Source organism: Aquarana catesbeiana, linkage group LG03 (assembly GCF_042186555.1).
Source record: "Aquarana catesbeiana isolate 2022-GZ linkage group LG03, ASM4218655v1, whole genome shotgun sequence".
Classification (NCBI taxonomy): Eukaryota; Metazoa; Chordata; class Amphibia; order Anura; family Ranidae; genus Aquarana; species Aquarana catesbeiana.
In genome coordinates this window covers 37,877,251-37,893,420 of record NC_133326.1, presented here as the reverse complement: position 1 = coordinate 37,893,420, position 16,170 = coordinate 37,877,251, and the positions used below count along the sequence as shown (strand labels likewise).

Below are 16,170 nucleotides of genomic sequence, written 5' to 3'. Positions count from 1 at the left end.
CTGGGGCAGGACCCATGTCCCCAAACCCTTTTTAGGACAATACCATGCAAATTAGCCTTTAAAATGATTTTGAACATTCGAGTTCCATAGACGTCAATGGGGTTCTAACGTTCGTGCGAATTTTCGGTCCATTCACAGGTTCTGGTGCAAACCGAACCAGGGGGTGTTCGGCTCATCCCTAGTAACAAATCACTCAGTGGACTTTACTACCGCTTTAATAATGGTGAAATCTAGCTGGCTGCTATGGTTTACTGTGCTTTTTTATTAATTGAAATGGTATTAAACCCAAAAGCAAACTTTTTTTTGTTTTTTGCAGTTTGCTATAAGTCTAATGCTGTGTACACACGAGCAGAATGTCCGACAGAAAAAGTCAGACGGGAGCTTTTCATCGTATATTCCGATCATGTGTGTGCCCCATCGGACTATTTACGCTGAAAATTTTGACGGACCTAAAAAGATGTTCTAAGTATTTCCGACGGAACCAATTCTGGGAAAACCGCTCATCTGTATGCTGTTCCGACATACCAAAAAAGACGCATGCTCTGAAGCAAGTACGAGACGGAAGCTACTGGCTATTGAACTTCCTTTTTCTAGTCCCGTTGTACGTGTTGTACGTCACCGCGTTCTGAACGGTCGGACTTTGGTGTGATCGTGTGTATGCAAGACAGTTTCAGCGGAATTCCAACGGAACTCCGTCGGAAAAACCTTCAGAGTTTATTCCAACAGGAAAACCGGTCATGTGTACAGGGCATTAGTCTAAGGATGATACGATTTTCTTTCCTTCCACTTTGGGTGGAAGGAAAGAAAATTGCTTGATTCCTCCATCAACACAGTCAGTGATGATGGGAAAATGTCTCCTGCAGCGCTGTTGTGTTCTGCCAGCAGAGGCCACAGGGAACCTTCCCAGCCGGCCGAATACAATGATTACTGTGATTAATCGAAAGTAAAAAAATCCAGCAGGCTGGTTGTACCCAAGTTGATTGATGGATCGAGTTGGGTACAATCGGCCTGCCCATACATGGAACAAAATTTGTCTGGTCCCTGCTGAACTGGTCAAATGTCAATCCATGTGTGGCTGGCTTAAATGAAGAAAACAAATGCAGCCACCACATCTAATGATTGGTAAGCTGTAATGTATTTAATTTTTGGTTTGGGGTTTAATACCACTTTATTTACATGCCTGCAAGGGGCTATTACTGTACATGGATAGTAAGTACCGTACATCCATTTGCAGAATGCACCTCCACTATTTTTACACTTTGGGGTCAACCATCCCTGCAAAACAAACCTGGTGCTTCAGCTTTTATAAATGTGATTTGCATTCTGTGCCTGCTTTTCTCTGGGCATTTTCACTACAGATTATAAAAAGCTTTTATTGTACACTAAATAAAGCAGTGTATTAATCCATTTAATTACATTACCTTGTTAGGTTGTCTGTGAATTTCTAATTATCTGACTTTTTACTTTAGATTCACCTATCATTCCACTATAGGTGCACTTCACTTCTATTAGGGAAATAAGAGGCATGCAGCCAATTAGTCTTTGCCGTTATGTATGCAATTGCTAAGATGCACATTGCAAAGTGTGGCCATTAAATAAAATAACTCTGGGTATTTAGCATAGCGTTCTGAGCGTCTAAGTAAACTGAAAAGATCTTTGACTTGAAAAAATCATCCAAGCATAGAGCATTTGTGTGTATTTAACTTTTCCGTATTGCAGAATCGTATTAATGAAATGATGTACTGTAATCAAACAGAAGCTCAGGAGGTGGGGGTTCTTATGAAAGCTATTGGTCACAGCTACTGAGAGACACATTTAGTGTTCTTTATTACTAAGAGAAAATATACAGCTTTGAAGGTTTCTCAGTGCAGAAAGCATCCATATTGGCTGCAGCTAAATTTAATGATGGGCCTATTTTTATGGTTTAGCAGGCTTGACTGCCCAGATGAAAGTAGTAGAAAGATTAAACCACATGAATATTTGTCTTTGAATTCAAGGAGGCAGGGACAGAAAAAAGGAAGAGATATTATTTGATACTCTTTTAATTGTTATTAAAGCACTCTCGCCTAGCAATAAAAAGGGTCGCTGGTTCGAATCCCAACCACCACACTACCTGCCTGGAGTTTGCATGTTCTCCCTGTGCCTGCGTGGGTTTCCTCCGAGTACTCTGGTTTCCTCCCACACTCCAAAGACATGCTGGTAGGTTAATTGGCTAAAATTGGCCCCAGTATATGAATGTGAGTTAAGGACCTTAGATTGTAAGCTTCTTGAGGGTAGGGACTGATGTGAATGTACAATGTAAACTGCTGCATAAATTGACAGCGCTATATAAGTACCTTAAATAATAATAATAATTAAAGTTAGCAAAGATGGGTCTTAGGTCAATGATGTTACCTATGCATTGTAGCAGAGTTGGACCTTAGGTCAATATAGTTACATATGAACTGTAGCAGAGCCAGGCCTTAGGTCAATGAAGTTACCTATGAGCTAGGTCAATGTAATTACCTAGGAGTTGTAGCAGATCCAGGCCTTAGGTTAATGTAGTTACCTATGAGCTGTAGCTGACCTGGGCCTTAGGTTAATATAGTTACCTATGAACTGTAGAAGAGCTGGGCCTTAGGTCAATGTAGTTACCTATGAGCTGTAGCAGAGCCGGGCCTTAGGTCAATATAGTTACAGATGAACTGTAGCAGAGCCAGGCCTTAGGTCAATGTAGTTACCAATGAGCTGTAGCAGAGCCACGCCTTAGGTCAATGTAGTTACCAATGAGCTGTAGCAGAGCCACGCCTTAGGTCAATGTAGTTACCTATGAGCTAGGTCAATGTAGTTACCTAGGAGTTGTAGCAGAGCCAGGCCTTAGGTCAATGTAGTTACCTATGAACTGTAGCTGAGCTGGCCCTTAGATCAATGTAGTTACATATGAACTGTAGCAAAGATGGAACTTAGGTTAATATAGTTACACATTAACTATAGCAGAGCCAGGCCTTAGGTCAATGTAGTTACATATGAAGTGTAGCAGAGCTGAGCATTAGGTCAATTTAGTTACCCGTGGACAGTTCCAGAGCTACACCTTAGGTCAGTGTTGTTACATATAAACTGTTGTAGAGCTAGGCCTTAGGTCAATATAGATAATTTCATTGACCTAAGGCTCAACTCTGCTACAGTTCATAAGATACATTTACCCTGAAAAAAGCCAACCTTGTCCTCTCATGTCAGGAATCCATAAGCAGATATTCAGATAAATCCATAAATCTAGTAGCAAGTACCATTTTCTTTTTTACCTTCTTACCTAAGGAAAGATCTGCTACCCCGCTGACCACCATGCCACAATCATGTTCTGGCAACAGTGGTTCGGTATTGTGGGGGACATATTATGCTTTTAATGAAATGATTTCTTACTGTATTTTTCTGCCTGTAATATCCTCTGTGAGCTCCTGAACCTCTCCCCTGTATCCTCCCACTTCCAATTTGTTTGAAATAAGCAGTTCACGTTGGTTGCCCTCATGCGCACTGCTCTATGCACTCTACAGATTTCATAGTCCATCTCAGGAGAAAGCATAAGAGGGAGGCTAGGGTCCTACATACAGTAGGTCAATCCATTTTCCTTTAGTAAATCCACCCCAGTGTCTTTTTTCTGCTTATCCATACTCCACATGCTACACGATTTGACCCTTTATGAATCAGTACATGATAGCTATCAAAGAAGGTACCGAAAAAAATAAACCAACACAAAAAAATGAAAAGATATAAATGGCAGTAAAGGTTTGTTTGTTTGTTAATGTATAATTATTACACAATTTGGAACTCATTCCTTTTCTAAGTTGAGAAATTAGACTTAAAAGATTCAGTTAAGAAACCAAGATGTGATTTGGAGAACAAAAAAAGAATCTGGAAGCTAGACAAGTAGAAAATGATAAAATATTATACTTCACAGCTTGTTTATTGTTTCAGAAAATGGAAACAAATATTAACCTATGAATGTTAGTAGGCAGTCCTATGGCATGCGGCAATGCATACCGAATTCAATTTGTGCTGTTTTTTTTTTGTCACAAAATCTCTATGAAAGGCTTCACAGATGTATACAATTCCTTGAAGCAAATAACAATATCAGAACAAGACCTCATTATTTTAATGCTTCATTTTCAAGCAATGAAGACTAATTTTATGATATCCCCCTTGTATCAGAGTATTTGCAAATCTCAAGTATTTAATTAGCCACACTATGCAAACATCTAACGCATTAAACAAACAAGCTCTTGAATCTTTGCCTTTGCTTCAGTAGGCAAATAATGAGTGAACATGTGGTGCCTGGCCCATTATTGTATACTATTACCAATATAGTAAAGAAAGAGCTCATAAAAATGCTCAGACAATTTCAGAACAATGAGCCCACAGCTGCAAAGATAATATTAACAACAATGCAATTAATAGTGTCTAATACTGCTATAATGTGTCCATATTATTCATATAAAACGCATGTTTCCAATTAACCAAGCTCCACAAACATCCAAGTTTTAATTAATGGAGGTGTCTTAAGATCTGAACCATAGGGGGGAACTAATTACAGCCCCTGGGTTACAGTAATAGTTACTTATAACTTATATTTACAATGAATATATTATTAAACAAGCAAAACACAGGGCAGTTCTAGCTGTGCTAAAATGGGCATACAATTATTTGGTTGTATAATTAAATCAGAAACGCAAAACAGAGTATGACTGCATATAACTAAATTTCTATTAAAGCGAGTGCAGCTTATTTCTGTGGCCCCTGATATAGACACGTGGGGTTGATTTACTAAAACTGGAGAGTGCAAAATCTGGTGCAGTTCTGCATAGAAACCAATCAGCTTCCAGGTTTTTTTTTTGCAAAGCTCAATTGAACAAGCTGAAGTTAGAAGCTGATTGGCTACCATGCACAGCTGCACCAGATTTTTCACACTCCAGTTTTATTAAATCAACTCGAGATAAGGGCAGCATAATCATCCATGCGTATATAAGGTAATGTCAATCGCTCCTTTAATGCTTACTGTGATGCAATGGACACATTTTCTAATGTATGTTGTAGACTGCATATTGTTTGCCCTTCAGTGGCTTAATACAATGTGGTGTACTTTCACTACCAAAAACCTAAACTCTATTTATTTCCTCCCTGTCTATTTATTTAAAGTCAGTATTAGTTTCAAAATTAATAAAAAACTGTAAAGAAAAAAAGTAAAATCTACTAACCACAGGCCCCAGCTTTTGGTCACCACAAGAATGAGCCCCTGATAATTTTTTTTATTTTTAGCTAGCAATTTAAATAGGAGGGGTGGGGGTCAATAGAAAGAATTTATATAATACATTAATACAATGTCTGATATTTGCACGCAGTATAACCCTGCTTACATATGTGGAGTGTAAGGGAAAAAAAATGGGCCATAGGTTTTAGTGAGCATTGATATTCCTATCGCACACTTTCCTGGATAAGACTCTAGGAGTAACGGGTGCTGCAGCAACAACCAGCTGGGACTGGAGACATCACAGATGTGATCATTCTTCAATAAAGATTTGGACATATTTTACGATCCATTATGTGCTGGCGAATATGTACATTTAATAGGTTTTAGTGAACCTTACCCCAAATTACCAAACACCAGCAGCAGGCGGTTGACAGCATAACCTGACATCTGAATCAACATAATGACACCTAGCCTTCTAGAGACTATGCAAAAAGACACACGTCTACAATACAGGGCTCTTCTGCTTCCAACATGGCAATACATGCTAATAGGTTGCTTAGTCATTGTGAGCTGCATTGTGGCATTGTAAGAAATGTGTGTAATCTCTACTATCAGTACAGAAAGTAAAGAAACTGGCTCCAAGCATTACTATATTATAGAGAATGTTTCACATCAGGTATATGCTGACAGTTTTGATTTTCAGCTACCTGCTGCTGATGTTAGCTTCGCAACTTTTCCCATATATCCACATTTTTTTTGTTGAGTTTTTCATGACACATGCCAATATCAGGTTTTATATGACATACATAAAAGTAAGGTTCAGAAATAAATCTAACGGTAGACAGCCTGCAGTTTCTTTCTTGCCCCTTCCTTATAACCACAAGTGAACATACCACAGCTACGGGATTTTGAATCTCTCCGGGCTGAAATCGGTGCCCTCTGGTTGATCTACTCTTTCTTTTCCTGGTCAGAGATAACCTCCTAGTCTGTTCTACAGCTTTGACTGCAGAGTTATCATAGCCCCCTGATGATGCTCTTCTGCTTATCTAGTCTGGTGAGATCAGCATGGAGGTTGGAAAGGAGCAGTGATGCTCTAAAAAGCCTGAGGGAGGAGAAGCAAGGATGAAGGACAATATAGAGGTTAGCCTAAGTCCTGGACCGCAAGGTGCTGCTGCAGAGATTTACATCATGTTTGTGCTGTATGTGGGGCAGAGAAGAAGACTGGAGCAGCAGCTAGAGGAGAAGTGGCAGTGCAGTTTAAGGCATGGGTGGTTAAATCCTCCTACACCCACCATGTTCTGAGCTCCTCTCTAGGTCAGGTTGTGCATAAACCACCCCTGTCAATGATCTAATCTTACTAATACTCTTGCACTTACAGTCACAAAGGCATCTTCTTCCAACCACTCATTTCCACCTTTCTTCCTTTGATCTCCAAGCATTCTTCCATCTGCTCTCCAAAACACAAGCCCTTAACCTCTTTGCCTCTGGCCTTCTGACCACCTTTCACCTGCACTTTTCATTTTTCGGCTTTGTAAAGCTCCATGGAGACTGTTAAAAGCACCCAGAGACTATAGACAGGGATAAAGAGATGACTGACCCTTCCTGCCTACAACTGGCCCCTCAGCCCTACCTCTCTGCCAATCTCTCAGTCCACCTATCCTACATCTCTCTTTGAAAGCATGCCTGCCATTTTTAGGCAAGTAGCATCAGTGGATGTCAGCCATCCCTTTATCCCTTCCTGCAGCTGGCCAAGCTTGCCTTCGAAAAAAGAGGTAGTCTGAGACGCGGGGATAAGAGGTGGGGCTAAAAGGTGGACAGAGACAGACAGAGAGGCATACACACCAGAATATAGTATAGGATATGGAACACAACAGGGCTAGGTGGGAGGCATGGCTGAAGCTTAATACAGAGTTACAGGCACCCCCATACAATGGCATGGTATCCTGTAACTCCAATGACTGAGTGAATTACTTACTTGTAATTTGACCATGCAAGCACAAATCTATTTCCATACTTGGCATGGTCAGATTGCAACAGCAAGCAAGAAGTACTTGTGGGATCACCAGTTATTGCTAGAAAAACTAGCAAATTGAATATAATAAGTTAGGGTAAAATACAGTAAAATACACCTACATGGAATCACATGCACTTATATGTAATAATTAAGGAAGTAAACATACACATTAATTCAACCATTGTAACCAATTAGCAAAAAATAAAATATGGACAATTTTTTGGAGACTCTGTTTCGGAGGCTCTGTAAGAATCAAACATAGTTAAGAAACATACAATTCCACCCATTTTGTGTAGCAGAATATCCCCATTTTGCCTTTTTCCCATGTATTATCCAGAAAGGGGGGGGGGGTAGAAGAATAGCATAGAATGTTCTGTATGTATCAGCATGATATAGGAGATAGATTTAAGAATTTCCCAAAGAATAACATAACCCAAAGATTAAAAATCTGAACACACTCAAAAACATTGAAAAAATACAGATGTGTTGAATCACTCACCAGTTTGTAGGCCCTCTAATCACATACATGTCTGGTATCTCCTTACTATATATCATCTAAAATGTGATAAGAGGAATTTAGTTTCATTATGAGAGGGGGCATTGCAAGCCACCTCTCTGGACATATTTTACCGCTATCATTCCTTAGAGATGTAAGAATCCAGTGAATGATTAAACTCACCAGCATCCTTCCAAAGCAGAAATATTCGTTTTAAAATAGACTGACCCTTTAACAAGCCAGTGGGTAATTAAATTATCAGACAAACTGAGCCTTTACCCATTAATGATGAAAAAAGTTTAATTAGATTGTGTAATATTGCAAAGACTATTCACCTTTAAATTGATCAAAGAATTCTGGCATTTAACCATAGAATTTTTAATTGAAGAGGCATCCTTTAGATACCACCTGAATATTGCTCATTTTGTAGATCATGTTCTACAATAGAAAGATCAATCTGTTCCACATTGTACAATGTCATAGGCTGACATTCAGGGCAGCGGTCTCAGCAGTCAAATCAATTCTTTACAGTTGACTATTTAATAAGGTATGTCGTTTTTGAAGGTTTACAAAAAAGTTATTTTATCTCAAGTGCAGTCTTTATGTTGGGCAAAGTAGGTATGTAGCAATGCGGATTTCTTTAAAATGGGATGGGGCTTCATTCTGGACATTTTCCTTTCTGCTTTACACCATTAACACATTTTATTTTTTTAAAACAGTCCTGTTATAACATAGTGGATCAATCTTGTGCAAAAACTAAGTTGCTTAAAATTACAACCTATGTTACATGCATACATGCATTACAGAGCAAGGAGGTACTCTAAATTAACATCTGCAGTTTGGAGTCAAGCTATGCCAATGCAAAGTGTAATTTTGACATATTTATTTCAAGCTGTTCACACTTAATCACTTCTTATTTGAGCAGTGGGAAACATTGTAAGTGTGGGGTACTTAGACCTTTAGAGAGATAGTGAACTTTAGGCTAAATGTTGTTTTAGGTGGAGTTCTGAACAACAACAAAGTGATGTAACTACAAAACACAGGTGTATGGGCCCTCCAAGGGTTTTCACAATCTAAGTTAATCTTGCAGATTGATTCTCAGGAGATGACAAGAGCTCTACATAAACCTCAGATAACTGCACTTGAGTAGAAGGGTATTCATACAGTCATACTATTTACAAAACTGCTTAAAAGCCAATTTTCATTTGTTACATCTACAAGTTGCTATACCTAGTAAATGCAAAGTCTTTAATCTAAGCTCCAGAGAAACCTTGACCTTTATCATAAATTTGTAGAGCCACGTGCAGTTATTGGTTGCTGATGCCGATATCTTAGAACATAAAGTTGTTGTTGCAATATATATATATATATATATATATATATTTATATACAGTTTATCAGAACATTAAAAAAACAGGCATGACCGGTTATGTTAAAAAAAAATATCAATTGAGTATAAGGTTTGTTTACACTTTACTATTCAAGGTTATGTATAATTATAATGTGTTTTTTTTTTTTTTTTCTTTTAGGTGGGAGGCCATACAATGCTGCCAATTCGCTGGATGCCACCTGAAAGCATTATGTATAGAAAATTTACCACGGAGAGTGATGTGTGGAGTTTTGGAGTTATCCTTTGGGAGATTTTCACATATGGAAAACAACCTTGGTTCCAGCTCTCAAACACAGAGGTACAATTTAACATTGTTACTACTGTGGCAGTTAATGAGCATTAGTTACATTTGCTTCTTGGTCCATGGCTAATACATGTTCTATGTACTGTGCAGGGATTATTTCACACATTTTAGTTATAATTAGGTGTGGTTTAGTAGCATATGGGAATGCCAACCCTTTTTCTCTTTGGCCTATTTCAAAAGTATTCCCAAGCCAGCTGGATGATATAAAACCTTATATTGTGTTCTGGCTCTGACCTGAGACTTCTGCATTGTACATGCCTGCAGTCACTTCATCAGAAGCAGAAAGCTATATAAAGCAATGTACACAGAAGAGCTTAATTACATGTTTATAATGTGGCTAGTATTGCCACAGCTTCAAATTAATCACAATGGCTTAAAATCATTATGGTCCAGAAACAGTTAGACAAAATTATGGTAAAAAAACAAACAAACACCTGAACAAGAAGACTTCTAGCCATGTGTCTTCTAGGAGCTGATCCCTGCCATTGTTTCTAACTTTTAGAGACTCTTTAATAACTGACTTGGTACCAAAAGATTGGTGCAAGGCCAATGTGATGCATGCATTTAAAAGGGATCATAGGGGTTGATTTACTAAAGGCAATATACATAGATACAAAATATTCCCATCTTGCTTCCATCCATCCCGGACACAAGCAGTGGAGGCCGCTTCAGGCTTCTCCACCCTGCACTCAGACCGTTTCATTCTGTGACTTGTTGAGGTCCTATGCTATCCATTCATGACGTGATCCCAGTTGGAGCTTGTTTTTGAGCTCCCCTCTGGGCATATGGGATTCGTTGTCCTCCTGCTGCTGTGATGGATGCCACTGTTGGTTTTAATATGCTTGGCTGTTATATAAATGTCTTTCCCCTGATAAGGACATAACAGATACTTATTCTACTGCTACAAACCCCCTGAAGAAGGAAACATTATTCTGAAAGGCGTTAGCTGTTTTTTGTATGTAGCGGCTATGACTGATTTATCATGAGGCCAACAGCATATGTGGAATATTTTGTTTCTATGTATATTGCCTTGTAGGCGACCTAGCTGCTGCACCAGCAATTAATTCCTTATTCTTTTCAATCTTGTTTTGTAACAATAAAATTTGTAATAATGCTTTTTATATACATTTTTGTTACTCCTTTTGTGTACCTTGGGCCCACATAATCCCATTACTGGGTGGAGGGGTATTCCTTGTTTATGCCTACTCACTCCAACCATACCTTCTTTTCCTCATTAGGAGCTTAGTAAATGAGGTAAAGCTTTACTTTGCAAATAATCCCCAATCACATGCAAGGAAAATAAAAAAAAAAACATTTTTGCTTCTGCTCATTTACTAAGCTCTGGAGCAATTGCCTTTAGTAAATCAACCTCAAAGTCTTTATCAAGTAACTACAGACCTACTCGTTTACCTTCTATAGTCAGAAGAAAGGATGAGTTTGGGTTGCAGTCTGAACCCATGGTTGACCAAACTCAGAAGTCAGCTATCAGTACTGGGCCAATGAGCTGCACTGGGGGATGCCCCAACTCACAGTACACAAAGGGGTGTGGATGCTTGTGACATCATTGACCAAATATATAGCCATGTGGCCATATCAGGTGAACGATGTCATGAGCACCCTCCCTCCTTTGTGTATGGGCAGCTCATTGGACCAGGAGTTACAGCTGCCTTCTGCTTTGATGAATGCAAAGTGTTCTATCATTGGACAAGGAAGAGAGGTTGGGCAGTGATGTTATGATCTCCATCTTGTCCAATCAAGGAACACTTTGCATTGATTGAGAAATGGCGCCCAAGTCTAGTGAGCAGCCTATTGTGTTCACAGTGCAACAGGGCAGCCACTTGGCACCGGAAAGCTAGTGGATATCACTGCAGTAGCAGTGCCTACTACAATGATTTCCAGCTTCCATGGGGAACCCAAAGGTATGGAATACTGTATACTGTACATATATTGATCCAAGCTGGACTAATGTAACTGTACAAATTACCATACTTAAATTTCAGCTTTAAGGGCTCATGCACACTGCAGCTCAAAGAAGCTGCTCCTACAGGCTTTTAAACTTTTTAAACTCTCATTTTTTGTCTTCCTGGAATCTTCTCTCCATTTTAGCCAATGTGTCCATGCACACTATGGTTTTTTCAGGAGTTTACAGGCATAGGCTCTTGCAGGCAAAAAAAAAACACCAAATTTGTATTTTTGAGAGGAGCTTTTGAGCAGAAAAGACACATAAGTGCCCAAAAACATGCAAAAAAGCGCTAAGAGGAGGGTTTGTGGAAAAAAAAAATCTTATGCTCAAAAAAGCTCAAAGAAACTCAAAGAAGCTCAATAAAAACACTCAAAAGAGCACAAGACTCTTCAAGCTTTTAGGCAGAGAAATAAAAGCTCAAATGCCTGTTAAAGCAGCTTTTTTTTGAGCTGCAGTGTGCATGAGCTCTAACATCTCTGTGATAGCTGCATTGTTTTATTTTTTTAAAATGGCTAGACAAACGATTTGAATTCTGGAATTCTGCTTTAATATGCATAACCATTCTGATGTTCTTAAACATAATTTTAATAATTAATTGAGGCTTCAAAGGTGCTTCAAATAAATTCACTCAAAGGCATATCCGTGCACAGAGTTAAATATGCATTTCTGTGGAATGCTGTGAAAAATAAATGACAAATAAACAAAATGATGTGGGTATGAGTGTGGATAAAACAGCACCAGGTTAAAAAAATAATTTTCAAGCTATTTGACCAACGCGGATAAAGCAAACAGATGAGTAGAGAGGAAAAGAAAGAGAAAGGAACTGATGGGGAGCTTTCTGATGCACAGATAGGTGGTTATTTAGTGGTCATAGGACTAGCTGTACATTTTTACACAAGGGAAATTAATATAAATGCAGCCCTCCTAAACATTAAATTACTTCTGCCAGTGCAGAAAACTGACAGCCTTACTTTACAGACCAGAGAACAAACAAGAGCAACGTCTAGTCTGATTACATCTATAGTACGCTTCTTGACCAGTGAACAGAATCAACAGAACAGCAGCAGTAGAGGCTGAGGCTCTGGTCATAAATAAACACCAACTCGTTATTGTAAAGACTGTTAGCTTTCTGAAGGGCATAGACTGTTAATATATAAAGTCAGCTTTATTCACTGCTCAAAATATGGAAACAACAGCTAAAATGATTTTCTGTTTCTTAGCTGCAAGCATTTCTGCAACAGGTTTCCTACAACGAAAATCCTTTGCAATCATATGATCTGTTAGAGTAGTCATTCTCAATGAGGGTTCTGTAGATCCCTAAGGCTCCTCCAGTGGCTGCTAGGGGTTCCCTGAGCAATAGGCAACGTCTGACTCCCAGATAAATAACCACTGACACCAATTATCTTTTTTCTTTTACTAAAGTGATATTAAAGTCTTGTTTTTTATTTAAAACAATAACAAACATGTTATATTTACCTGCTCTGTGTAGTGGTTTTGCACAGAGCCGCCCCGATCCTTCTCTGCTCCTAGCCCCTCCCTCCCGCCAGATGCCCCCACAGCAAGCAGCTTGCTATGGGGGCACCAGAGCTGCGCTGCTGCTCTGTGTGTTCATTCAAAAAACAGAGCTGCCGCTCAACCCCACCCCCTTCGTCTCCTGATTGGCTCCCTGGATGTGATTGACAGCACTGGGAGCCAATGGCTCCTGCTGCTGCCAAAAGCCAATCAGGAGTGCCAGTCCCCGGAGAGGCAAGGCTCTTCTGGACACTGCTGGATCGAGAGGGGGCTCAGGTAAGTATTAGGGGAGCTGGGGAGGGAGGCTGCACACAGAATGTTTTTTACCTTCATGCATAGAATGCATGGAGGTAAAAAAACTTGTGCCTTTAGAACTACTTTAACTATTTTCCATGTAAATTTACATACACATCAATCATTGCAGGAGTATTTACATATACACAGCCAGATCTGAGAGGTAGTTCCATCCGCGATACACATTTATTTATAGGGTTATATAATATATACAAATTACACACTAAACAGTATTTACAACACAATGTACAGTGTAAGTCCCCTGGCTTATTTGATATTTACAAATTACACACAAAACCATATTTACAATACATTGTATGGAGTTAGTTTACTTCTAAACTTCAGGTCTAGTCATGCTGACTGCTGTGTGTCCCAACACAAAGAGAGTGCCCAGCTCGGTGAAAAAGCATTATGTTCCCCTATTCTTTCTGTAATGTGGCTAATATAATAATTGGTCACTTGACCAGTGTAAGACCAATATCCCCAACTCTCCATAACCCCCTTTTTACCTTTTAAAACCCATTTCTCTTTACCCCCCCTGTTATATAACAAATAGACCACACACAGGAGTTTGGAGTATAACTGGCCATAGCAGCCTTTTTATTAATAAACTATTCAAATCCAATATTACATAACTTTTTTAATCAACATATGTATAACTATGTACAACCTTTTTAATGACAATTTTAACTCCAAATCTTTTGGTCTTTGATGGCACCCCGAATTTCACATTCTCCACTTTAAACTTTCCACCAGTACATTGCGGGACCATATTTTACCATACCAGGCCTCCAGCCGTATTATCAGCTCGGAGACAACCCCCTTCCCGCAGTGCAACCATTTCTGTGTTCCAGCCTACCCTTCCGTTGGAAACACACCAGAGGGGCACATACCATCGAATGAGCCCCCCACCACTTCCATCACATCTGTTTTCTACCACCATGAGAGACCAAAGATACCACTGTTACATCACTGCTGTGACGACCCAGATCCATTGAACCTGAAAGAAAAGGAAACAAACAAAGGAGACCCACACAAACAACAGGGAGGGTGGGCAACTTTCTCCTCTCTTCTGTTTCTCCCCCACTGCTCCTGGAAGTCCCCGCCTCCTTCTTTTATAGCACTCCACTGCCCTAGTTCATTTTTCTGCCTCCTCCCCTTTACTTCCCTCTCTCATTAACCCCTTGTTGTCTCACCGCTCCACACTTGTTATGCCCGGCCCTTCATTATTTTCCATGCTTTCTTTCCATTCCGGGCCTCACTATACCTAGCAAATGTATATTGGGCACCGCCTGATTGGAAGATTCAAAGAAGGCTGCTGTTTACCACCCATGTGATGAGGGAAAACAAAAGGCCAGACCTTTGAAGTGGAAAACTACACTGAGCAAAATTATAAACGCAACACTTTTGCGTTTGCCCCTATTTATCATGAGCTGAACTCACTAGATCTATGACTTTTTCTATGTACACAAAAGGCCTATTTCTCTCAAATATTGTTCACAAATCTGTCTAAATCTGTGTTAGTGAGCACTTCTCCTTTGCCAAGATAATCCATCCGCCTCACAGGTGTGGCATATTCAGATGCTGATTAGACAGCATGATTATTGCACAGGTGTGCCTTAGGCTGGTCACAATAAAAGGCCATTTTAAAATGTGCAGTTTTATCACACAGCACAATGCCACAGATGTCACAAGTTTTGAGGGAGCGTGCAATTGGCATTCTGACTGCAGGAATGTCCACCAGAGCTGTTGCCCTTGAATTGAATGTTCATTTCTCTACCATAAGCCGTCTCCAAAGGCGTTTCAAAGAATTTGGCAGTACATGCAACCGGCCTCACAGCTACAGACCACGTGTAACCACACCAGCCCAGGACCTCCACATCCAGCATCTTCACCTCCAAGTTTGTCTGAGACCAGCCACCCAGACAGCTGCTTCAACAATCGGTTTGCATAACCAAAGAATTTATGCACAAACTGTCAGAAACCCTCTTAGGCAAGCTCACCTGCATGCTTGTCATCCTTATCAGGGCCTCGACCTGACTGCAGTTCCTATTCATAAGTGACTTGAGTGGGCAAATGCTCACATTCAGTGGCGTCTGGCACTTTGGAGAGGTGTTCTCTTCACGGATTTCACAGTACAGGGCAGATGGCAGATGGTGTTGTGTGGGTGAGCGGTTTGCTGATGTCAACATTGTGGATCAACTGGTCCACGGTCGCAGTGGGGTTATGGTATGGGCAGGTGTATGCTATGGACAATGAACACAGGTGCATTTTATTGACTGCGTTTTGAATGCACAGAGATACCGTGACGAGATCCTGAGGCCCATTGTTGTGCCATTCATCCATGACCATCAACTCATGTTGCAGAATGATAATGCACAGGCCCATGATCTGTACACAATTCCTGGAAGCTGAAAACATCCCAGTTCTTGCATGGCCAGCAAACTCACTGGATATGTCACCCATTGAGCATGTTTGGGATGCTCTAGATTGGCGTTTACGACAGCGTGTTCCAATTCCTGCCAATATCCAGCATCTTTACACAGCCATTGAAGAGGAATGGAGCAACATTCCACAGGCCACAAACAACAACCTGATCAACTCTATGCAAAGGAGATGTGCTGCACTGCGTGAGGCAAATGGTGGTTACACCAGATACTGACTGGTTTTCGGACCCCCACCAATACAGTAAAACTGCACATTTTAGAGTGGCCTTTTATTGTGGCCAGCCTAAGGCACACCTGTACAATAATCATGCTGTCTAATCAGCATCTGGATATGCCACACCTGTAAGGTGGGTGGATTATGTCAGCAAAGGAGAAGTGCTCACTAACACAGATTTAGACAGATTTGTGAACAATATTTAAGAGAAATAGGCCTTTTGTGTACATAGAAAAAGTCATAGATCTTTGCGTTCAGCTCATGATAAATAGGGGCAAACACAAAAGTGTTGCAGTTATAATTTTGCTCAATGTA

The 16,170-nt window shown here is 40.0% G+C and overlaps 1 protein-coding gene across 5 annotated transcripts in view; it reads left to right on the top strand.

The window, feature by feature from the left end:
- Positions 1-16,170, top strand: part of NTRK3 (neurotrophic receptor tyrosine kinase 3) — a 1,063,191-nt gene that overhangs the window by 1,023,258 nt on the left and 23,763 nt on the right. For all 5 annotated transcript variants that reach the window (XR_012242732.1, XR_012242731.1, XR_012242729.1 and 2 more), the window contains one exon: positions 9,261-9,419. Coding sequence is in view for 1 of the 5 variants with exons in the window: in XM_073618426.1 (XP_073474527.1) it covers positions 9,261-9,419 (159 nt within the window). In the remaining 4 variants the exon portion in view is untranslated. The remainder of the gene's footprint in view (positions 1-9,260; positions 9,420-16,170) is intronic.